We start from the raw sequence: 26,736 nt of genomic DNA, 5'->3' as shown, positions 1-26,736 counted from the left end.
TTGCACACTGGTGTCTGTGGCAGACATTTTCACGATTCGCAATGGATGGAGGTGGCCTAAGGGTACATTGACTGATAAACGGAATGATAAACTATGATGTATACATACAATGGAATTCTGAGTGGCAGCAAGAAGGAATGAAGTCGTGAGGTATGCACCTAGGTGAATGGACCTTGAGGACAGTATGAATTGAAAAAAAAAAAACATTATAATGCCTCATTAATATGATCTAACTATAATGTGCGAACTCTGAGAATTGAATCTGAAAGCACAGGTTATCAGAGGAAGGCTTATGCTAAATGTTCATAGATTGTAAGCTCTTACAGCAATCACATTTATTCATGAGTTTTAATGGTTATCTCTAAATTCTGAGATGCTGAGCTGGTCAGTCCCTGTAACTTCAGGAATCTGTGTGACACCTGAGACTCAGAGCCAGAGTTTGTCAGCTATGAATGTCAGCATTACCCCATACAGCAAGTGTTAAAAAAAGCTGGAAAAAAGATCAGACTTCAATTAGAGATATGAATGAAATGGACTTTACTAGAACTAAGGTAAACCAGACTAAAGGGAAAAGAATGATACTGATTGTGTTTTAAAACCTCAAATTCTATGTAAGACCAAAGGAAGAGAAGTTTATTTGGTGCAAAATCTATACTTTCTGTAGCACTCTATATAATTTAGTTTGTATGGTCAGTTTATTCAAACACCATAATTACATGGAACATTGAATATGGGGTGAGATCTGGTTGTTTTGTAAAGGTTAGCATGAAGCCCTGGTACATCCCAGAGTAATTTGGGCAGAGAATAAAAAGTATTTGCAAAGCACCCTTGAGGGCCTAGGGAAAAAATTGGAAACATTAAACTTCCCCACCTAGGGAATTCCTGGTATTCTCACAAGCATTAGGGACTACCATTGTAGTAGGCCAAGTCCTTGATCTTGGGGCTTGCCCTTATGAAGCTTGTTACTGCAAAGGAGAGGCTAAGCCTACTTATAATGGTGCCTAAGAGTCACCCCCAGAGAACCTCTTTTGTTGCTCAGATGTGGCCTATCTCTCTCTAAGCCCACTCGACTGGTAAACTCACTGCCCTCCCCACTATGTGAGACATGAGTCCTGGAGGTGTAAATCTCCCTGGCAATGTGGGACTTGAATCCCAGGGATAAGTCTGGACCCAGGATTGTGGGATTGAGAAAACCTTCCTGACCAAAATGGGGAAGAGAAATTAAACAAAATGAAGTTTAAGTGGCTGAGAGATCTCAAATGGAGTGGAGAGATCATTTTGAAGGTTATTCTTATGCATTTTATAGATATCCCTTTTTAGTTTTTAGTGTACTAGAATACCTAGAAGGAAATACCTGAAACTGTTGAACTGCAGTCCAGTATCCTTGATTCTTGAAGACAGTCATATAACTATATAGCTTATACAGTGTGACAGTGTGATTGTTGAAACCATGTGGCTCACACTCCCTTTATCCAGTGTATGGACAAATGAGTAGAAAAAAGGGGGACAAAAAGTAAATGAATAATAGGGGAGAAAAAGGAGTATGAGATGTTCTGGGTGCTCACTTTTACTTTTATTTTTATTTTTATTCTTATTCTTATTTTTTGGTGTAATGAAAATGTTCAAAAAATTGTATACACAACTATGTGATGATACTGTGAACAGCTGATTGTACACTTTGAATGATTGTATGGTATGTGAATATATCTCAATAAAATTGCATAAAAAATAGAAAAAACCCAGAGCAGAAAACATTGCAATAATAAATAAAATATGCTGAACACTTTTCTCCCATGTGCTTTGCATTATTATTCCAATTACCATAAGTCAAAAATTAATATTATAGACTGAAAAGAGGGAATGGGGAAAGAGAAAAGACTCAAATCTTTAAAAGAAATAGTAGGAAGAAATTTAGGAAAAAAGAGAAGTATTTCAGCACAGAGTCACAATTCTGGGCTGAGCTTTGTTTACAGAATGGTATGCAGTTTTATCACTTATTCAGTAAATGTTCTTTGAACACCAAATCAATACAAAGCCAGAACCAAGTTAGATTGAGTGTGGGGTGGGCTGTCAGATAGATGTTTTAAAACACATAATTTCTGCCTTTGGGAGTTTACCACAGAGGGAACAAATGTACACATATGAAACTGTTCAGTAAAAATGTAAGATCATATTTTATTTAATGAATGATACAAACATTCAATGCCATAATTATTGAGAAAAAAAGAGATAACGTTGGAAAAACTGGGGAAAGTAGCTTAGAACTGAAAGTGGCTACATGACTGGAAGATGTCAATATAAAAGATATAAACTCTGAAGCAACTGAGGAAAACAAGTATTGTAATGAGACCTAAAGGAATAGAAGATGTCAATTAATGAAACAAAGTTAGGAAAAAGTTTCAAGCAAGTGGAATAAAATCCTAGGTTCGTACTTGTGTAAGGGGCATTAAAGAAACTAATCTCTACCAGATGGTATTCTGGAGTCCTAAGGGATATGGAGAGTGAAAGGACTTGAATGTCATGACCATGTCATGTAGCTCTTGGACATTTCTTAAGCTTAGCAAGCACATGCAGTGGCATCAGGAACAATTAATAGTAGAAGGAAAATTCTTCAGAAGTTCTCTAAGAACCCAAGGAAAATCCAGGAGGACATAATGGCCTATATTTAGGTTTCTCTCTTGACTTTTTTTTAACATGTAGCCATATCTCAATAATATAAAAAATCCTGCTAAATTTCAAATAAAACTCAGACTGCACACATAAACAAGAGACAAGCCTATATATCACTTTGGTCATTCCAGGCTCAATGTATAATTGCTGCTCAGCATTTGTGTCATCTTGTAATATAGCCATAATTTATAAAGTGGCAGACTTAAAATTGTTTGCCAAAGCACACAAGAATTTTTTTCTAATTTTGCATTGTTCCACTTGCCAAAAGAGAAACTGCTTATTTTGAACATTATTCGTAGTTCTTAAGGAATGGCCATACTTTCCCAGTGATTCTCAATCCTGAATTTCCTATGTTATTAACTCTCTAGCCCAGAGTGATGGCTCAGTCAGACATGCACAGTGGCTAGAGTACTGTCAAGAACTCATTTAACCTTTAATAATAAGAATTAACATGAATGATTCTTGCATTTGCAGAGGAAAAGCATCTGAACACTGTCCTTTTCCCTTTCTGTCTGAAACTTAGGGTTGGCTGCCAAGGGAAACTGGCCCTACTCAGTTTCCCTTGGAACTCTATGTACAGCTTGAAGCCAAGGGAAACCAACTAATCCTAGCTAGTAAGATCAAGGGTTATATCCTTGCTCTGGGAATGCTAGCCTACCCTGGCTATGATCTAACATAGCACGGAAAGCCAGTATTATTACATGAATACTTGCTTCTTTCTTGTAGGTGGGAAAGTCAGGGGGAACTGGAACAAAGAAATAAAAAATAAAAGCAAAGCAAGATGAAATAAGGAGAAAACAAAGTTAAATATGAAGAGAGAAGAGCAAGTGAGAAGAGTGCGCCAGAAATGAAAAGTGCATGCTAAAAGGAGAAATAAAAAGAATAGTTGTGATAGAGATAATGATGCTTCCAGAAGTATCAAGCACTCTTGCTTTTTTCTCCTATTTAAGCCACCATTGGCACCTTTTGGCAAAAGCTGCTCTCTCTTCTCAGAGTTGAGTTCAATTTATCTTAAAGGCATCTTACTGGCTAATACATCTTTATAATAAACACTCTGGAAAGTGTGAAGAACTGAAGAAATAAATTGAAGTGGCTTTTAGTGGTGGCTGGGGGTACCAGATTGACAGCTTTGGAAATGAATGGCTTCGTTATCTCCCAAGAACAGATACATCCCGATAAACAGAGGTGTAAGTTTCCCCCAACTGCTTCTCCAATATACCTTCACTCTGACAAGTAATGGCTGGAAGGAAGAAAGAACAAGTCACCCTTTCAGCTAGTTCTCTACTGTCACTGTTCAAGAAGTGCCATTTAGCACCAGGGTGAAGGAGTATTTTCCTTACCACCAACAAAACTGAGACAACTCACTTATTTCACTTGGAACAGTGAACAGTCAAATCAGATAGTAATAACTTCTGCCTACCCTCAGCTCCACTGGATCCAAAGTGCTGAACTCAAAGTAAAAGCTAACTTGAGTTTCCCATTACAATTTCCCGCAGCCATCTAGTCTCCCAACAATCCCCAGCACTAAATCAGGTAATGCAGTATAGTGTAGCTATTTTATCTGGGTCTTCCAAAGTTATTTGGAATGAGTACTCTGCCATCCATGAAATCAAATGAATCTCACGGACATTTCTATTTATGCTGTATATGAGCAGGATCTTTCAAAAGAGAAAGGAAAGGCATAAAAAAGGATGGAATATTTCCAAAAGAACAAGTAACATGCATTTTCCTCTCCAAAAGAAAAGCAGTAAGTATATATGAAAAATTGAGGGGCATAAGTTAAAGTGGAGTCTTAACATCATGTATTTATGTACTGAACTTAAGAACCACTGAAGTCATCTTCATCATATAGCCCTAAAATGAGCAGAGACCAATATAACACGACTATCAGATTACAGTCAGTAAATGTTAGAAAACATATGCTTTGTTTATCTTGTACTTTCCTAAACAATCATGCACAGCTTTCTTTTGTTCCAGGAGTCATTCAAGCATGTAATAAGAGTTCTAACAAGTTGAAACCTCATGTATCTGGTTATTTTCAGGGAGCTGTAAACCTGCTGTTGCCAAGTCAGTAGTTTTCTTATGTTGTTAGTGAGGATAAAAAAAAAATGTCATCATTCCAATCCTCGTTAGTAAAGAGCTTATCCATCTTCAGCCCCTTCCATAAACCCTCATTAAGAGTTTGTGTTTACTTTTAAAACAATTTTTAAACACCCAGGATGCTTTCAATGCAGAAAGCAGTCACACTGCTGTCTGCTTTCTCACTTATCTTTCCCTTAGCCATTATGATTCTTTGCCATGTCTTTCTCCTCTAGTTGCATCCAGAGCAAATTTCCAACCATCAACCTTATGGGCCTTCATCTGGTTTTCCCATATATTTCAAATCTTGTCTTGTCTTTGCTGATATATTAGTTTATGCACTCATTAATTCATTAATTCACTTAATAGGCATTTATTGAGCATCAATGTGAGTCCTTTACTTGTCCTACACATATGTTGAATCAAATCCAAGAGAAAATACTGTGTAGTAGATAAGGCACTAGAACCAGGGTCTTGGGTTCTAATGTAATGTCTACCAGTCAGCAATTATGTGACCTTCAACAAGTCACTTAGTTTTTCTTTGTTAATAGGGGTTAGCCAATATCATGTTTAAGACCTGTTCTAGCTCCAAAATTCTACAGTGTAATTATTGCCCAGGCATTCAATGCAAACAGACAAATCCATACCAAGGCATTAATAACTTTGAGATTCTCATTCCAGGGTAGTTACATTTTCCATCATTGAATATAAGGACTTCCCTAAAGGAAAGTAAGGGAATTTTAACCTTGATACTTTGAGCAAGTTGTAGGCTAATGCAGGAGTATTTGAGGATAAAGATGCTCAAATTCCATTTAGACACTACTAATCTACTTGCTGTTTCCAATTCATCTCCTTACATTCTTGCTTAAATCCATTTCAAACAAGTTTTCACCCCCACACATCTACTGAAACTGTTCTCTTAAGGTCACCAAGTAAGTGACTTTCACAGAGTTAAATCTAGTAATAATTCTGGTCATGCCTTCTCAGTTTTCTGTGCTGGTCCCTCCTCCTCACCTGGATCCCTTTAATGGGGACATGCCTGTAGCACTCAGTTTTTGTTTGGGGGTGTTTTTTTTTTGAAGAAGTATTTTTATTTCATTATTAATTAACCACAATTACTTACTAATGGAATGTGTGTGTGTTGAGCACTGCACAACTTCTCAAACCTGGGATTTAGATAGAACACCACCACCTTTTTTCCAGCTTACATTGATTTTTGCACTGTTCTTGCTTTTGTTAAAAGTTTTATTCATATACCATAAAATCCATCCAAAGTTTACAGTCAATGGCTCTCAGTATAATCTATTTGAGAACATTCTCATTGCTCCAGAAAAAAAAAAATCCCATATCCCTTATCCCCCCACCATTATTGATGCTTAGCTTTGTTACAGTACTTTTGTTACAACTGATAAAAGAATATTAAATTGTTAATGTTAACTATAGTCCATAGTTTGCATTAATTGTATTTTCCCACATCACCCTATTATTAGCACCTTGTAATAGTGATGTACATTTGTTGTAGTTCATGTAAGAACTTTCTTCTATTTATACAATTGATCACAGTCATTGCCCATAACAGGTTTCGCTATGTTATACAGACCCATGTTTTATTCTCTACCTTTCCTTCCAGTGACATACATGACCCTAGACTTCCCCTTTCAACTATGCACACACTCAGCACTATATGCACTCAGTTTTTAGATACTCTTCTACTGGAGGGCAGGGATATTTTCTGTTTGTCCACTGTTGTATCCCAAGTACCTAGAACTGTCCCAGGCATCTTGTAAGTGTTTAATATTTGTTAAATGAATGAATCAGTGGATCAGTCAACCAAAGAGTGAATAAAAGAATAGGTGAAAACTAGTCCTACTGTGAGATTATAACCATCATGAGAACTTACATATGGAATAATAAACAATACAGCCTGACTCTAATTATCCAGTCAATGCCATACAAACAGCTGCCTCTTCCTGACTTTGATGCTCCTGATGGATGGATGGAGTCCACATCTCCTCACTACAGAGACCCCTTGTCCTTCACCCACAAGAATCCCCAGAACAAGTTATAACTTTGTGCTGAAGAGACATAAAAAGCTCTGTAGTCTCTTTTTTTTGGTTACTGCGGCGGTAAGGACCATGAGCCAAAAAGTGTCTCGTGACACCCTCTACGAGGCGGTGCGGGAAGTCCTGCATGGGAACCAGCGCAAGCGCCAAAAGTTTTTGGAAACGGTGGAGCTGCAGATCAGCTTGGAGAACTATGACCCTCAGAAGGACAAACATTTCTTGGGCACTGTCAGGCTTAAGTCTGCTCCCCACTCCAAGTTCTCTGTGTGTGTCCTGGGAGACCAGCAGCACTGTGATGAGGCCAAGGCTGTGGATATCCCCCATATGGACATCGAAGCCGTGAAGAAACTCAAGAAGAATAAGAAGCTGGTGAAGAAACGGGCCAAGAATTATGATGCCTTTTTGGCTACTGAGTCCCTGATCAAGCAGATTCCACAAATCCTGGGCCCAGGCTTCAATAAGGCTGGCAAATTCCCATCCCTGCTGACCCACGATGAGAACATGGTGGCAAAAGTTGATGAGGTGAAGTCCACAATCAAGTTCCAGATGAAGAAGGTGCTGTGTCTAGCTGTGGCTGTTGGCCATGTGAAGATGACAGACGATGAGCTTGTGTACAACATCCACCTGGCTGTCAAGTTCCTGGTATCACTCCTCAAGAAGAATTGGCAAAATGTCCAGGCTTTATACATCAAGAGCACCATGGGCAAGCCCCAGCGCCTGTACTAAGGCACAGCTCAATAAACCCTAGTGTCACCATTAAAAAAGAAAAAAGCTCTGGAGTCATCCTGGGTGACTTAGAATAAACCCTGCAAAGTAATTACTTCATATGTCTGCTATAAGAAGTGCAAAAGGGAAGAATAAAACTAAGAGGTATTGAGCTCTTACTATGTACAAGACATTATTCAAAGATTTGACATGTACAAACTCATTTATTCCTAGCAACAATCCCTATTTCCTGACTTCACACATCTTTTCCCCCAATATTGTATGAGATCCACTGGGCAACCCTCAGAAAGTAACAAAAAGTGCAAAACAGGTCAGAAGGGAAGATATGAAACTAAGGGAAACAACTATAACCCTTAACTGTTCTAAAGAAAATAATCTCAGTCAAGCACAGCTGCCATATTTGCAAGAGGCCGGTTTGAGAAAATGTTCATGTTGACATATCGCAGGTCAGATGTTCAAAGGTAATTAGATTTCTCAAAGGTGAATCATGGAAATGACCAAGTAAGAAGAGGATATAGAGTGCTGGCTGTCTAGACATAAATCTATACTGACGTGCCCTATGAGCTTAAACACATTTCTAAATATTTTTCTTGTAGTTATATCAATTATTTGATATTTTTTGTTACTGGTCTTTTACAGAATTGATTAGCATGACAGAAATTTTGGTAGCTTGCCCATGCTCATCGCTGTCATTTCAGTTAGTGTTTTATTACACTACTTTCCCATCTCCACAAACTCCTCCCCACCAAAAATGCCATTTCAACAAACTTCCTTGAAGTTATCCTCTACCTACTTCTAATCATGTTAACCTTCTCAAAGTCAAAGACCTCCTTCACTTCCCTCAGATTCCCAGAGATCTCCATCAGTTCATTCAACAGACATCATTTATTGAATGCCTGTTGAATTGCAGGCACAGTGTTAAGTGCAAAGTAGCATAATCCACAGTCCCTTAATATGAGAATTTACTGTCTACAAGTAAAGGGGAAACCAACACACTGACAAAGTTTCAAACAACAATGCTAATGTCCATAAAAAGAGGACTAGATAAATAAGGGATTCATGTCCATGAACTGGACTACTGCACAGCAATTTAAATAAATAAATTAGAATTAAATGCATCAATATAACTAATAAAAAATTTTAAAGCAAGTTTCAGAAAGATACATTCATTAATTACACTATTTATATTCTTTTACAAAATAATTTCTTAAATGACACTCTGCATTGCTTATGAATACAAAAATGTGTAACAAATAATAAAAACATGAACTCAAAGATTTAGCACCAAATTCATATTAGTGGTTACCCCCAGGGAAAGAAGAAATGAGTGAGATTGGAAAGTGTACAAAGTGGACTTTGATTTGATCAGTAAGGTGCTATTTGTTTTATTTAGTGAAAAACATTTGTAGCCAATATTTTTTTTTAATTTAATAAATTTTATTTTGAAATAAATTCAAACTGACAGGAACAGTTCAAAAACAGTACAAACCCCATACATAGAACTCCAGCATACCCTGACCCCCCTCCCCCGATACCCCAGTCCACCACCTTTAACATCCTGTCACACCACCATTTCTTTCTTTCCTTCCCTCTCTCCCTCCCTCCCTCCTCCTTATCTATCATCCATCATCTATTGTTCTGCCTCTGAACATATGATAGCAAGCTGCACATATCTTTGAACAAACAATATAATTCACATATACCTTTCCCATGGACAAGAACATTCTTTTATGCAATCCCATTAAGCGCAGCTAAGAAGTTCAAGAAATTCAACATTGATACAAAGCTTACATTCTATATTTCCTTTTTTTTTTTTCTTTTGTCCCATCTGTGTCCCTTTGAGACTTCTCTCCTCCATCCTCAGATCCCATCCAGGATCATCCTTGGCATTTAATTGCCATCTGTTTAGACTGTCCTTTTTTTTTTCAATTGTGGAAACATATATATAGCCTAAATCTTCCCATTCCACCCTCTCCCTAGCATTCCATTAGTGGGATTAATCACATTTAGAATGTTGCAATGCTATCACCTTCCCACCATCCTTTTCTAGATGTTTCCCTTCACCCCAAACAGAAACCCTACACTCATTTCTTAACTCCCCATTGCCCCTTCCCCCACTTCTCATAACTCATACTCTACTTTTCATCTCTATGGTCATATTCTCTGATACTTTCTTTGTGTTTACTGTGGGGCTGAAATTTAACATCTTAAATCTATAACAATCTTGTTTTTCTTTGATACCAACTTAACTTCAATAGGACCCATAAACTATGTTCCTATACTTCATCATTCCCCCACCTTTATGTAGTTCTTGTCAAAAATTACACATTTTACATTGAGTCCAAAACCACTGATTTATCATTACAGTTTATGTATTTTAGATCCTGTAGGAAGTAAATAGTGGAGATACAAATCAAAAATACAGTAAAATTGGTATTTATATTTACCATGTGATTTTTACTGGAAATCTTTATTTCTTCCTGTAGTTTCAGTCAATTGTTTAGTGCCCCTTCCTTTCAGCCTGCTCAACTCCCTTTAGCATTTCTTATAAGACTGATCTACTTGTGATGAAGTCCCTCAGCTTTTGATTATCCGGGAATGTTTTCATCTCCCCCTGATTTTTACCCTCCAGGTGTTTGTGAATTCTCCAAGTCTCTGATGGTTATTGACTTCTATTTGTATTCCATTGTGGTCAGAGAATGTGTTTTGAACAAATTCATTTTTTTTTTAATTTATTGAGGCTTGTTTTTATGTCCCAGCATACGGTGCATTCTGGAGAAAGATCCGTGATCACTAGAGAAGAATGTGTGTCCTGGTGACCTGGGATGTAATATTCTATATATGTCTGTTAAAATTCTCTATATCTCTCTCTCCTTTCTTTGTTTCTCTGTCAGTAGGGCTCCCTTTAGTATCTGAAGTAGGGCAGGTCTTTTATTAGCAACATTTGTCAGCATTTGTTTGTCTGTGAAAAATTGAAGCTCTCTCTCAAATTTGAAGGAGAGTTTTGCTGGATAAAGTATTCTTGGTTGGAAATTTTTCTCTCTCAGAATTTTAAATATGTCATGCCACTGCCTTCTCGCCTCCATGGTGGCCACTGAGTAGTCATTACTTAGTCTTACATTGTTTCCTTTGTATTTGGTGAATTGCTTTTCTCTTGCTGCTTTCAGAACTTGCTCCTTCTCTTCAATATTTGACAGTCTGATCAGAATATGTCTTGGAGTGGGTTTATTTGGATTTTGTTCTATTTGGAATTCGCTGGGCATTTATGCTTTGTGTATTTACATTGTGCAGAAGGTTTGGGAAGTTTTCCCCAACAATTTCTTCGAATACTCTTTCTAGGCCTTTACTCTTCTCTTCCCCTTCTGGGACACCAATGAGTCTTAAATTTGGACATTTTATTTTATCTATCATGTCCCTGAGATCCATTTCTATTTTTTTCCCCATTCTTTTTTTTGTTCTTTCATTTTCTGTTCTGTGGTCCTCGAGAAGTCTGAGTTGTTGTTCAACTTCCTCTAATCTTGTGTTATGAGTATCCAGAGTCTTTTTAATTTGGCCTACAGTTTCTTTAATTTCCATAAGATCTTCTATTTTTTTATTTACTCTTGCAATTTCTTCTTTATGCTCTTCTAGGGTCTTCTTTATGTCCTTTATATCCTGTGCCATGCTCTCATTGCCTGTCTGTAGTTCTTTGATTAACTGTGCCAAGTACCGTGTCTCTTCTGATCTTTTGATTTGTGTGTTAGGGTTTGGGTTCTCCATATTGTCTGGTTTAATCATATGCTTCAAGATTTTCTGTTGTTTTTGGCCTCCTGGCATTTGCTTTACTTGATCTCTAACATGTCAGAACTGCAGCTTGGTGGTGTACACTTTCTCTAACTAACCAGCAGATGGCGTCCATGAGTCACCTATTCCTCTCAAGTCAGTTTTCTCCAACTTTGTCTTTGTGGTGTGTGGGGATCTGATTCTTGTGGGGTTCAATTGGTGCACTTAATTTGGGTGTGTTGCTGGCGCTATCTGCCCTGAATGAGGGGCGTGTGTCAGGGTGGTTAGGGAGGGAGGGCAGCTTTAATAATCAAACCTCCCAGGTGTTCCCAGAGATTTAAGGCTGTTGCAAGAGTCTAAGCCTTCATTGCAGTCTTGCCACAGATTGTCTCTGCCGCTGACCCACAAGTCCTTGGTATTGGCGTAGGGTCCCTGGGATTTCTGAGCAGTCTCCCTTCCCTGCTGTGCTCTTCCAGGACCTCTGCTGAGGGAGGGCCGCACCACATCACAAAGTGTGTGCCAGCCTCCAGGGAAGCCCCGGGACACAGGGACATGCTGGAGTGTTCCCAGCCCGCTTCAAAGATGGTTGAATGGGACACATTAACTTCCCCCTTTTTGCACAGCTCTGCCCTCCCAGCTCCAGGACAGTCAGCCGTGGGTGTATTAAAGGCCACTGTCCATGGCCAATATTGTGGCGTGTGCGCAGTGCTGTGGGAAAGACTCCCCATCACACTGGGTTTCTTGGCACAGCTCTGGGCTGTGGGTCCGGCCCTGGGCAGGAGTGTCCCCAGCCCACCGGGGAGATGGCTGCAAGTGGTGCATTTTTTTCTCCTTTTGGCTCCCCTTTTCTCTCCTGGTCCCGAGACAATCAGCAGAGGGTGCGGGAAGGGGTATCCTCCACGCCAGACACTGAGGCGTTAGCCCAGCCTGCTCCCACCATGCTTCACCGCGCAGCTCTCCCTGTCATATCTGCAGCTGCTCCCGGGCTTTTTTTTTTTTTTTTTTTTAAAGAACTAGTCCATCTCCAAATGCCAACCCATGGTTTCCCCACACCATAGCATGGCCAAGGGACTTTCAGCCTACTCACTCACTCGTTTCAGAATGCACACTCCTGGTTTCACCAAATGCACAGCCCCTGTGGATTTAGCAGACCTTGTCTGGCTGGTGCTGTGCTGGAACTGGTGTTCTGGGTCACTTTCTGGTTTTTATCTAGTATTTTTCACGGAGGTGTTTTTTTTGCCCTGTCTCACCTAGCCACCACCTTAGGTTCTCCCTGAAGCCAATATTTTTTAAATGGTAAATTTCATTATTTTGGGGTGTTAGGATTCATGGTACTTTTCTATACTTTAACATTTTTTTCCAAATGTCTTCCATCTTTAAAACCAAGAGGGAGAAAGAAGTCACACTTTTCATAATGAAAGGGAAATGCCAAAGGCTACATAGATCATAAAAGAGATGTAAGCAGATGCAAATGAACAGTGTGGTAGGATGAGCTACAAAGTTACATTGGGGAGAGACCAGTGCCTGGCAATGCTGCTGCAATTCTTCCAAAAAAATGCTAGACTTGGGCTGGTCTTAAAAGTCATACAAACCAAAATGAGCAAGGAGGATATTCCAAGGAATAACAGCAGAAGGAAAGGCAAAGATGCAGAAAAGAACATGGAGCACTTAGCAGTGACAGAGCTTCTGGAGACAGTCTGGAGTTTGAATTTTAACTCTGCTAATTACCAGCTTGGTGACCTTGGGTAAGTCTCTTAATCTCTCTACACTTGTTTCTTCAGTCACAATATGGGATAATAATGTCTTCCTGACTACATTATTTGCAGGCTAGAGAAAATATATGCAAAGATGCCTGATGTATACTAATATAATAGTTGCTCAGAAATGAAAATTAAAATTATGATTATTAGCTGAAACGAAGACTCAGGTCTCCTGATTTCCCAAATCAGTGATCTTTTCAGAATGCCCCACTGCTGCTTTTGTAATTTAGCATTATCCTAATTTCATGTGGCCAAAAGTAACATAAAAAATAATCTAGAAGATTTCACTGGGGTCCTGGGCAGCTCACTGGACCTGAATTCAATATTACATCTCTTTTCCACATGCACAACAGCTCCAGACTCTTTCACTCCATATGTTGGTTGTTCTCTGAGGCCTGACATATCTCATTATTTTGAACGTCCTATATATCACCTTGAAACCATCAAAGCTGGAACTTTTGGTAAATTGGCTTCCAAGTTGTTACATTAGCTGCTGGCCAAAATTTGGAATGCCAAATTTGTCTCAGGCAGGAAGTTCAAATAGGAGGGTTATATGTTTAATGCCTTGAAATAGTTGGTGTTCATTTGTTTTAAAAAAAAATCTAAGTAAGCACAACTTAGGTCACATTGCTGTTATTGATAAAGTATACATAGACTTCCTCAATAGACTCTAACATATTTTTCATATTATTCATGTCATTATAAAAGCAAGTTTAAACTGCATTTAAAAAAAGACTTATAATGCTGTATTATGCAAATGGTATATAATTTCTCTGAAAGTCCCCAGGACTCTTTCATCATATCCAAATATCAATAAAGAGGAGCTGTGTCCACATGATTCTGAAGCATGACAAATCTCTCTAAATCAGATTGATGGTCCCTTGCCACTCTATTGAGCCAGCTACAGCATGATCTAAGCCTAAATTTGGGCAACTGAATTATTTTTCTCAGTGAAGTTTAAGCAACCATTATCACTATCCCAGGAAGTTGTCCTTTCTTGGAGATAAATTACCATAGAAAACTATGTTTTCTCTTTCAGCACATATTTTCAAATTCCATTGCTCTGCATGGAGGAGAAGAAGCATATGTTGCTTCTCAACACCACTCACTTGAAACAGCTGAGAAATGTGGGGTTATTTCAGCCACAGGAGCAATCGACATATACCATCCAGAAATCTCCTTTGGTTGGACAGCGTCAGCTAAAACTCCCACAAACATGCATGGATTACAACCTTTCCTTTGCCCTTCACATGCTGTTTTTGCCTGCCACCAATTCACCACCACTGCCGCCCATCCTTCCAAACAATTCCAGGGCTCTCAAAAATCCTCCCCAATATCCCACTCCTCTCCTATCCCTTTTCTTCCTTCTCCCTACTCACAAAGAACAAAGAAACAGGTTCTGTGATTTTATCAGGGCTAATGAATGATATTTATTAAAGGCACAAACTCTTGTCACACTGCTTTTGGTTTGCAGTAATATTGTCACAGAGGGGATTTGAAATGAACTAAAATGACATCTTAGCCCTTCAGGAAAGATGGAAGTACAAGATCACAGCCACAGTTGGTTCTAGTGCTTGGCATTTAGGTCTGTAGTCTAAGCAAAGTAATCGGATAGAGGATGGGCCAAGAATAAGCAATCTTCTTCATACAGTGTCCTTCCAAAACACACTAGAGGACAAGAAGGGATGGTGAATTGGCTCTTTCTATCAGCACTAAAGAGAAATATTACCCACCTCTGAGACTATGAGTCTAGTAGCTTCTATGGTTACAAAACATCCCAAAAATTACAAATATGGAATAAACGTTGACTGGAAAAGTCACAATTTTCTTTCCATTTCTAATTGAAAAATTCTGAAGTTAAAGGAATCTTTTCTCTTTCTTTAAGAGACACAGAGCCAAACAGGCACAGTACATCTAATGATGCTTTGAAGGTAACATTTTGAAGTTCATCCCCAAAGTTAGGTTAGACAACAGCAGATAAATCTATGAGACTTCAATTAGCCATCACAGTTTTTCATTTTGTTTTTTGATTAACTTTTTTCATGCCTAGCTGAAAAACACTAAACAGAATGAAAGGCAAGTTACTGTAATTAGACTAAATTGCCCAAGGCATGAGAGAGAGAGACAGGCAAATCTTGTAATTCAGCTCCTAAGTAACACCCTCCATACAGAGTATCTTCATACATTTTTTTAATCAGGCTTTTAAAATTTTGCCTGTATACACTGAAATGAATAAGTGTTTCTGGTGGGAAAATCTATTACTTTGCATCAAGATTTTCATTTTCTCTTAAACACACCTTTCCCCACACATTTTAAAACATATAACCCACAGAGATGTGTTAAGACACAGGGAAAGGGAAAAACGTCATGATAGAGAAATAGATAAATGATAAAAGTTACATATGTGAATACAGCTCTTTCAAAATCACTGTTGATTAGTACATAGATTAAAATATAATATGGACAACTAAATCATACTGTTGGAATAACAAATAAAAAACTAGATGTTGTGTGCTTGTTATGTGGAAGACAATAGAACCCATTTAGGAAAATATCTGACTTAAAACAAAACATACTTTAATTTGTCAAAGTTTTCCATATAATCTTTGGGGTCAAAATGTAAAAATGTGGACTAAATGATAGAATAGTTGAACAAGCGTATGCAAAGCGCTATTGATGAGCAGACCATCGCCATCCTGTAGAGGTTTCTTGTGAATGACACAGCTCTCTGCCTTTGGATCATCAGCATTTCTCAGCAATAACATATAAAAGATTAGCTTCGTACATTAGTGATAAGCGCACAAACTAAGGGAATAGCGAAGAGGGTAGAATAACTAAAGAAAGAGTCCAGAAGGACTGAAAAGGCTGGAAATACAGATAGAAACTAACAGGATGTAATTTAGCAAGGATATAGGTATAGTTTTACATTGGGAGAAAGAAAAAAAAAAGTCAGGTACAGAACTAGAAAATGGGGGATAATCAGGAGCTAGGGTTTGTATTATAAAAGGCCCAAAATTAGAATTAGAGAACTTCTACAGCTTCAATCAATTAAACACCTTTATCTCCCTCTGTTTCCTCATCTAAAATTTGGGCATAATCATATCTCCCTCTCATGGTTGTTAGGCAGTTTAAGTGATATATCATGAGTGACTGAATCTTCATGTGGACCAAGGTCTTAAGAGCCTACATACAATGTCAGGGTCAGATCACATGTTGTAATGTGGCCACTGTGCTCAGTACTGGTTAAACAAATGGAATAGTATGAACAGGTCTAGGGGCCTCATTTTTAGAGGAATGGAGAAAAGTCAGGTTTATTTATTGAGCAACTACTTATATGTCTAATAGCTGACACTGAATATATGGTCTCTGCCCTCAAAGAGCTCTCAATCTAGAAACAAATAGCAGTTCGTTGACAGTTTTGTAAGCAAAGTTAATGAGAAATAGTTGTCCAAACCATCCTTATATCACCGACTGCCCCTAACATAGTATTTGCTCAATGTAAGTACTCAGTAAACATTTTTTGAATGAATAAGTGATGTAAGTTTTGTCTGGAAAAGAGAATATGTAGGGAAAACAAGAAAACTCTTTTTTAATATGTTGAAGTCCTTGCTTATAGAAGAATCATACCTATATATGTAGCTCCAGAAAGTCTGAGGTGACTGGGAGGCAGATTTGAGTAGTCTTTTAAAGAAAAACAGTCTAATAATTAGAGCACTAAAATAGAAAAAACTTGCTTAAGAACTAGAGAGTAATCTGTCACCGAAAGTGTTTGACAATATGCTATTTAGGACTATTAGGATGCTATAGAAGGAATTCCTGTACTGGATCCTTAAAAGCTGAGCTGCATGGGTAGCAAGATACTTTCCTTTGTTGAGATGTTAATCTGAGAAGTAGAGGACAATAGTCCTGATACCCAATACAAGTACTATAAAGCCTTTCACACTAGGTCATTGGGAAATTAAATTAGAAAATAGCATTTGGTTTAAGCAGTCAAAATCAAACAAAAGGATGATGAGAGTTTAGAAATTATATGCTTATAATGAGGGCTCCACAAAATCTACAGCATCTGGTATTGGTATTTAGAGATGTACAACTGGGTCTTCATGGCTACCTCAGAGCAAAGGGAACTTGGCAAGAACTTTTATGAAGTTCCTGGCTCCACCATGGGGGCTGAAGTGGAGCAGCTATTCCATAATTGGTCAATTATGGGATTTTTTCCAATGTGCTTTGCAGGGCATGCCATTGTTTCATAAGTAAGAGCCCATGTAAAAATTCCTAGACTTAGGTTCAGGTCCCCAAGATGGCAACTTCCCTCTGCTAAACTTCAATAAAAGAATCAAGTCAAATTAACCCCAAACCCGAGTGAAAAGTGCTTCTATGTCTTCATCATTGCCTGCCCTCATATTCCTTAATATCTGGCCTCCTCATGCCAAATAAATTTAAAGAAAAATTCAGTATCTGTGGTACTCAGTCATAGCCAACACCATGAAGAAGGAACATGAATATCCAAAATCTGATAAATATTTTTATAATAACAAATATATTGATTGATGTAAGATTAATTTAGGTTATTAATTTTATCTGGGCCTGGAAATCCTAAAGCGTGGCCTCCTTTGTATTTCTCTTTGAATTGTCAAAAGTCACAGGTGGTGGTGACTTTTTGTGAGATACTTGCACCATGCCCAGGACAAACTCTCTGAGACCTTACAGAAAGATTTGGACAGTAGATCTAAATTCCTCCTTCAGGGATTTTGTACACTTGTCCTCCTCTAAAAGGTATATTTCCTTGCTTTAAAAAATAATCCACTTTTCTTTAAAGGATAAAAGAATGCTGGATCAAATCTTTTTCTTTCCAGGCATCTTAATTGAAATCCAGGGTCTGTGAATATCTGACAATCTGCAAGATCCTTTTTCTTGTAACCCACCCTTTTATGTTTGTTACTAGGTCAGGGACACTAATTATACCATAAAACTAATATATTTACTTATGGTTCTTAAAAGTCATATCCACTGCTTCACCTATGGGCCTATTGACAACAATCAGGGTAAAAAGAACAATCCTTAGTTTTCTATACAGAGCTGCACATAGAAGCAAAACCAAAGCCTAACACAGAAGGAAAGTAAAACTGTGAAAAGTCCACTTCCAAAATTAACAAATAGTGTAAACCTGAAAAACACATACCCCAGGGCTCTATTACATCTTCAAGAAAAGCCAGGATCTAAGTCTTCACTCAGAAGTTTCCATTCCAGGCCACCTGAGCAACACTCCATTTCAATTCTATTATTTAAGGCATGGTTTGAAATATTCCCCAATTCAGTAAGCGCACCACCAAGTGATCAGCATTGCTGCAGCCCCGGGTACGAGTAGCTAGGCCAACAGAAGAGGTTACACCAGGCTATTAGAGTTGAGACTTCCTCCAGGCTATTAGAGTTGAGACTGCAAGAAGTAAAAATGAGAAGTACTTCTCATCTTTTACAGAAAATGAAGCAGAACAACAAAGAGCATAGCCCAGGGCCTAGAACAAAGACAAGCAAGCAAGAGCAAGGGCATGCCACCCGAATGTCCAAGCTTATTGGCAGGGTCACAAAATTAAATAATTTCTGAGGTCCATGTTGCAACTTGAACCCATAAACCTGTTGAATGAAACCAGAACCCAGACCAACAAGTCATAACTGACTACCCCCATCCACCTCTCCATTTAATATTTAATTGTTTAAGTAAACTTGGTGACAAGTAAATGAGGTTGTACTTAACCTACTATCAAAGGTCTCAGCACCTTTCCTTTCCAGAGGATTTTTGGCTAGTTGGCTCTCCCTCTTTGCTACCTCCATTTGCCACAAGTTGTTTTACTAAATTCAGGCTTAAACACTGCTTAAGGCTATAATCCACAATCCATTTTTCATTTAGCTCCTAAACATAAGATAAATAGAAACCTCCTCAGTAAACATTGTGACAGTTATCTTTTTAACTGTCATTTATATAAACTTATGCACATCCCTTTCTGAATCACACTCAGATGTATCAGTTGTTCAAATATAAACATATTTAGCAGAATTCTGTCAATTCCTTATATGTATATTCATTTGTGAATGACTCACTTCATACATCTACATAAACCTGAGAAGCTATCTTTTGAGTTATTCACAGATTCTGGAGATGATGCCAACAGAGTCAGAAGCTGACAATGTATGCAGGGTCAGCACTGGGGAAAAAGTAGCTGAAAGTCATAGCTCTGGGATCATTTTAATCTTGTCTTTGGGTACAATAAATGTCACAGAGTTTCCCCTGAAATGAAATTATCCCTTTCTGTTAGCTTGTTTTGTACCACCTAATCCTCTAACTCTTTATTAAACATTATCTTTCCCATCTGCTCTACTGAATGTTCAACACCTTGTGGACAAACTCTGGGCTGACTGGTTTTTATGAGCAACATGATCTCACTTTTATGCACATACTTAGGATTATCTCAAGGACAAAGAGGATGAACAATCCATTAACTATAATAAGCAATTACACTTCTCAAGGTAGCTACAGCATATATTCGATTTCAAAAGAAAAGACTGAATTAAAATATGTCTGTCTGAAAATCCCTAACCACCAACACACAGAAACAGCATTTTCTGTTCTCCACACTCTGGTGAAAGGTACTACTAGAAATCACATCTCAGCCCTACTCAATCAGACTTTCCAGCCCTTAAATCTTATTTTAAGATCTTACGCTACAGCAAGAGAAAGATCCTTTTGAAACCTCTCTTCTTGATGATCTGTGGGCAAAGCATGCATGCACACACACACACTTTTTTTAAATGGAAAATGCATTGTTACTGCTTTATCTAGAAAACTTTTTTAGAACTACATGTGAGGCATTGTTTAAATTTATAAATCATCCATCATGATAATTTAGTCAAATATACAGAGTCATTTGAGAAAAACAATTTATATTGCAGGCCTATGTTGATTAGAGACATTAGGATAGCATGGCTATTATTTATTTCAATATTCAATGCAATTTATAGTAGTCCACCAGGATCTACTAGTTTAAACATGAACATTATAACAAAAGTCTTTGCTGACTTGATTTTCATAAGAATTCTTTATATGTATCTCTCATTGCTCCCCTGTTTTACTGACAACCTCACTTTGTCATCTTGGCTGACCTCTCAAATGAAGGTACTCGCTTTTTCTGTTACCATAAAGCTTTATGATCCCGTAATCATAACAATTATGATGGCATCTGATCGCACTGTATATATTAATGAAAAAACATATCTGGCCACATGTCTTCACAGCTTACTGATCTCATTGATGAGAGCTGTCAGGCTGCCTCCTTGCAACTTGTATCTCAAGGTAATTAAAAGCTAGCTTTTTTAGCAGTTTGGACTTTGCTTTGCAGTGAATTGGAAGTATCGCATGCTGCAGAAAGAGAGAACATACCAGTCACCTGCTCAGCTTTATGTAACGAAAGGTGTGAAAAACAGGTACAGGAGTTAATCATCTACCCAGAGTGAGGGCTTTTGAGCTCTTGCATATGTTTCCTTATGCATTAATTTGCTTAAGGAAAGAATACAAAAACGCAGAGCTGAATGTCATCTTCAAATTGCAGTTCAGGCCCTTACTTAACAGGTCAAAGGCAAGGCAAAGCCAAAGAGAAGTACCATACAGGAGTGCTTAAATGGGCACTGACTGTCCCAGAAGAAAGCGCAAACCAAACGTCAGCATGGGTTGCCTCTATGCAGGGAAGAGGAGGGATGGGGTGAGAGGGAGAATTATGCTTCACTGGGTACTCTTTTGTTCCATTTGAATGTTTAACCTGATGCACAAATTAATTTTAAAAACAAACAAACTTAGGTTTACTGGAGTAGTGTTTTCCGCCTCTGAGACCTGTCACAACCCACACTGATCCCAAAGGTCAGCACTAGCAAAATGGTACAGTAGCCAAGGGCACCCTCGGGAGACTCAGCTCTTCACTTTTCCCCCTTGCTTCCTTGTGGGGTTCCCTCTTCTCCCCTGTCCTCTTGACTTCAGCCAGAGTCTTCGAACTTTCACCCTGTCAAAGCAAGTTTCCAAGAAACAATCTGATTTATTGAATTAAAAAAAAAAAAAAGTCAAATCTAAACAAATCTTTCAAATCTTCATTCTGAGAAGATTGAAAACAAGGTTCCCTAGATTAAACAATTGGTTGGGGAAGATGACTATGTGTGTTCTGGGTTGGGGGAAGAGGGATGTGGTGGTTTGGAACTGTATGTGCCCCAGAAAAACATGTTTTTAAATCTAATCGTTTCCTGTGGGTGTGGAACCATTGTAAGTAGGACCTTCTGATGAAGTTAGTTCAATAAACAAAAGGTGTGGCCCAGCCCAATCAGGAGTGATCTTAATCCTTTTACTGGAGTCCTTTATAAACGGAATAAAATTCAGAGAGAGAATGCCCTGGAAGCAAGAAACTGACGTTCAAAAGAACCCAGAAGAGAACAGAGAGGCCAGGAGAGGTCGCCACGTGCATTGCCATGTGACAGAGGAGCCAAGGACCAAGGAACGCAGTCAGCAGGCAGCCCCAGGACACCAGTCTTTGGGAAGAAAGCATCACCTTGATTTGGATTTTCTTTTAGCCTCAAAACCAGGAACCAATAAATTCCCATTGTTTAACCTGACCCATTTCATGGTGTTTGCTTGAGCACCGTAGGAAACTAAAACAAGGAGTTTCTGGGCAGTGAAGGGAAGGATGGCTGAGTTCATGGGCTAGCAAGCATATGGGACCCTCTGCTACAGCACAGCCCCTCCCTAAGCCTTCCCATCTCCCCACCTCACCCCCACCACTGTGTTTCCAGCCCAGCTTGACCAAGCATACCTCTGGGCTGAATGCCAAGAGAATGGGATCCTTATACCCACCCCTGGCACCGCTGGTGTCTGCTCAAGTCCTGAGCACAGCAATATGCATAAAACACTGACACTAGATGTCTTCAATGAAGTATTTCAGCAATTCCAAGCAGGACTTTGGGCTGGTGAAAATGTGTTCTATGGGGTTCTTTGAATGCCTTCCACAAGGTTGTTCTAAGCTAACCTAGCTAACTTTATTCCTTTCTGCCTTCTCAGTGCCCCATTTTTGATACTGCTTCAAATCCAAATTTTCTCCTTCTATTCACACATATATGCGTTAAAAGACAGTCAGACAAGATTGCCTACTTGAGAATTAAATTTTTCACCTTTAGGTGGTTAGTGAGGCCAAACTCATTAATCTTCTACTATTTGCTGTTTTCTGATATAATTACATGGCATCAACTAGTGAAATTGCCAGTTAAAGGCGTGTGCTATGCTCTGCAGTTGCCCTGCACTCCCATGTCATTCTGTAGAGAAGAAGTTGGCGTGGGAATCCTAGCTCCAGTAACTGAATAATGCCCATAAGCATCTACTTTAATGTACCTGCTTTTTATGTCCATTTGGGAAATTATCACATTAAATTTTAGTGTCATTAACTTTTTTCCAAAATGGAAGCACTTTGATTGTTTTTGATGGTTTTAAAGCAATGAATATCAGTTTTACAAAATTCTAACACTAGAGAAGAGTACAAAGTAGTAAGTGAAAGGCCTCCTCATAATCTTCCCTGATTGAGATATTCACTTTTACCAGTTTGGTAGATAATTTTTACAGATATGTATTATGCACCCACATTAATGAAAGCAAAATCTAACTCAAACTAGAGTGAGCATAAAAGGTCTCCAGGGAGAGGTCTGCCTTCAGGCATAGTTTGATCCAGGGCTCAAATGATATCACCAGGACTTGGTTTTTCTCTCTTTCTCACCTTCACCATTCTCCATGTTGTTATTATTTTTAGGCTCCTCATGGTGGTCCTAGCAGCCCCAACTCATATCCCCCTGAGGATTTAACTTGAGTTAAATTCTAGAAGGAAAAGATAAAGCATCTCTTCCTGGTAATTCTTATCTAAGTTTTGTGATTCACTCTGTATGGACCAACATGGTTCACATGGTAATTCTCAAACAATATGGCCAGGGAAATGAAATGTTCTGATTTGTTTGACCAGTTTGAATCTCATGTGCACCCCTAGCCAGGTGTGGAGTCAACTCCTTCCTAAACACATGGATGCTGGGGGACTGCCTCTGGAAAATTGGGATTGTTAACAGAAGGGTGGATGGTTACTGACAATCATAAGCAAGAGAGCCACCAACACGTTGGTCTTGTTCACCATTGGCATCAGGGCTACCTACATCATTTGAAAGGCATAGTGCATAACGTAAATGAAAGGCCCCTTCTTCCAAAAACAGGGAAAAAAAGTGATGCTAAAGGTACTAAAATATAAAGCTTTTTCTTTTCTTCTTCTGAACTTATCATAATGTTTGTTTTGCTATTTATTGCTGCTCTAAGTAAAGAAAAATTTTAAATTTCAATTATTAGCATGAGTTTTATCATTCATCTTTATTTTGCACAATACCAATTTTAAATGCAAATATAAAAACACTTAACTTGTATGTGGAATTGCCGAATTTACACAATTCATATTTTATAGCTCATATATGCTGTTCCAGTTTGCTAATGCTGCTGTTATGCAAAATACCAGAAATGGATTGGTTTTTATAAAGGGAGTTTATTCTGTTACAAATTTACAGTCCTGAGGCCTTAAAGTGTCCAAACTAAGGCATCAACAAGATGATACCTTCACTGAAGAATGGCCAATGGTGTCTGGAACACCTCTATTAGCTTGGAAGGCACGCAGCTGGCATCTGCTGTTCCTTTGCTCCCGGGTTGTGTTTCAAAATGGCTTTCTCCAAAATATCTCTGGGCTTCTGTCTCCCTTAGCCTCTTCAGCTCCTGTACATCTAACCATCTGGGGTCCTCTCTTAGTTTCTCCAGAGCAAACTCAGGGCTAGCATCTCAAAGCATCAGCAAGCATCTGGGTCTTGATTTAACATATCCCAGGGCATTTTTCATCCCTCTTTAAAGGACTCCAGTAAACTAATCAAGACCCATGCTGAAATAGCAAGGCCACACCTCTACATTTGGGTGAGTCACATCTCCATGGAAACAACGTAATCTAAACATGGTTTGGGGAGGACATGTTATATCCAAACCAGCACATATGCATATGTATTTCATTCTTAGTGGAACAGTAGAAACTGACTCAAGTGTTTTTATTTCACCTCTTAATACACATACATTCTACAACATTCTCAACTTTTAGCTTACTTGTGAGTAAGGAAAGAATGAAAGGAAAAGGAATAAGGGTCTGTGCTATCTGTCTCTTTCCTTCTATGTCATCATTTTCAGCATAAATGGTTGGCTAATTCGGGGAAGTAAGATGAACAAGAAAGGTTATAATAGGGTTCCTTTTTTCTTAGAACGTCATTGCTTTCTTTCTGCATTCTAAGCAAGTTCTGGTTTCCCTTCAGGGCTGCCAGGGACCCTGCTTTCTCAGTCCTAGATGTAACATGCTTTCATTGAACTTACTTTGAGGCTCACTGAACTCCCATGCATCACGGGTCCACCAGAATTCTGTGCTCTTGGAGCTTCAAGAATGCTATATGCAAATAGAATGGAAAAGAATGGCAGGCATGCTTATTGCAGGATCTCCTGTGCTCAAGTGTATGCTCCAATGTCCCATCAGACTTGACTTACAAAATACAAGTTCAAAGATAAAATTGTTAAGAATTCCAAGACTGAGACAGCAGAGCATTAAGCCAAGCACAGGGCCCTCCCGGGCCCCAGGGTCCGATGTGATAGTACAAGTCACACATCCATGAAGCCAGCCCTGGTGCTAAGCCTTAGTGCACATAATGTGACTATTTAAAGAGCCAAAAGCAACTGAAAAGGTATGCAAGCAGACTGAGCTGTGATTCAGGAAACCCAGTGCCCAGAAAGAGAGTGGTAACAGTTAATGGAAGAAAAAATAAGCCATTTCAACTGTCTGCCCTACAATTTATGACTACTCAGTCAAACCTATTACACCCATAAAACTGATTCATTTTTAATGGCTACATAGTATACCATTGTAGAATGGTATCATAATTTATTTTAATACTCCTATATTAATGAACATTCTGGTTCCTTCTGATTTTAAATAACATTTTTATGAATATTCTTGAACTCTTCTCTGATTATTTCCTTAAGATAAATTTCTAGGACTAGAACTGATGAGTCAAAGATGCACATTTTAAAGTTTTATACACATTGCCAGACTGCCTTTCAAAATGGTATACCCGTTTATACCAGTAGCAGTGTATGAGAAGGTATATTTTCCCACACCCAATACTGGATATTACCATTCTTTTTCATCTTTGCCAATTTTAACTATGAAAAATGATATCATTGTGCATCTCTTGAACCATGGCTGAAGATGATCATCTTTTTTATGTTTATCGTTAAACTTCATTTCTAATGTTTCTGAACATTTAAACTGTACTTTGGACTCCTGACCCACACTCTATGAAAGATGAAGGAAAAGGGGTAAATTGAAGCAATATGCCACTATGACCTACCAAAATGAGTGATACTAGTAACCACAGCCATTTATTAAGTGTTTACCACATATCAACCAGCCTATAAATATTATCTCATTGAATCCTCATAATATCATTGAATCCTAAAAATCATAAGCACTATTTTTATCCCCACTTTACAGAGGAGAAAACTGAGGTTTAGAAAGGTAAGTAACAGTAAGTGGCAGGACAAGGACTCAGTTGGAAACTGGGTCTACCTAAAATCAAAGACCATGCTCTTAAACTCTCTGCTATACACCATATATAGTTCTAAGCTCATTCTACCTTAAATTTTCATATTAATATGGCAAACCATCCTATATCTAGTTGGGGAATTAGAGCTTAAAGTAATCTGTAAGCACAGAGTTTGACATTGTCATCATCTTGACCTAGCAAACGCTGAGGATGTTAACCAAAAGGAAGAATGTTGCCTAAACTCTATCTGTCTGGCCAGGAGCTGAAAGGCAACTAGGAAAGCAGAGTGTGCATCACTCATCTTGAAGCCTCATAAAAGAAGGGAAATTGTATTTGCAAGTCCAATTTCTGAATGTTTGAAGAAGCCTCACAGGAACGCTGCAGTGAGGAGTTAAAATAAGGGCCCTTAAAAGATATGTGGATAATATAGTATGTAGGGCTCTCCACTGCAGGGTGTTTAAATACTTTATACACTAATTCAATTACATTTTCAGATTATGCAGGAAGACTGATTTAAGTAACAACCCGCACCGCTGTCCTATCACCCATGCATGCATGCAGGAGAACAGAGTTAAGACGGCTGGGTCGACCTTAACTCTGGATTTCTTGACTTTTATGGGCTTAAGTAGGAACTTTAATGTTTTATTAATGTCAGGTTTTTGGAGTTGGTATTCAGAATGTTTCAAGCAGAGATATGATGGGTCTCAAATGCTTGGAATCTGTTCACACTGGCAGATAGTAAAAAAAAAATCCACTATTTTAGACAAATTATCAACCACCCGAACCCAGTGGGATTATTTTTGTATAAAATATTAATCCTGCAAAAGTGAAAATATTTAACTTGCAATTATTGATAATGCAGAGATAATGTATATAATAATTGATTTTTGAAAGTCTCTATTCCAATGTACAACTAAATACATTTTTTAATTGATTGTCTTTAGAAAAAGGGCAATAAGCAACCATAAATAAGGAGTTTTTCTCAAAGCACAAAG

General features: G+C 38.4%; 1 protein-coding gene and 1 long non-coding RNA gene across 2 annotated transcripts in view; one reads left to right on the top strand and one right to left on the bottom strand.

Annotated features, from left to right (window-relative positions):
- LOC119527075 overlaps positions 1–18,386 on the bottom strand; it is a 71,395-nt gene extending 53,009 nt beyond the window's left edge. The window contains exon 1 of the long non-coding RNA XR_005215313.1: positions 18,243–18,386. This is a non-coding gene — a long non-coding RNA (uncharacterized LOC119527075). The remainder of the gene's footprint in view (positions 1–18,242) is intronic.
- Positions 6,860–7,538, top strand: LOC119527074 (60S ribosomal protein L10a-like). Its single transcript, XM_037826720.1, has one exon. It carries the CDS (start codon positions 6,885–6,887, stop codon positions 7,536–7,538), a length of 654 nt encoding a protein of 217 aa, XP_037682648.1. The 5' UTR covers positions 6,860–6,884.
- Positions 18,387–26,736: the final 8,350 nt, after the last annotated feature.

Source organism: Choloepus didactylus, chromosome 2 (assembly GCF_015220235.1).
Source record: "Choloepus didactylus isolate mChoDid1 chromosome 2, mChoDid1.pri, whole genome shotgun sequence".
Lineage (NCBI taxonomy): Eukaryota > Metazoa > Chordata > Mammalia > Pilosa > Megalonychidae > Choloepus > Choloepus didactylus.
This window is presented reverse-complemented; position numbering and strand designations above follow the sequence as displayed.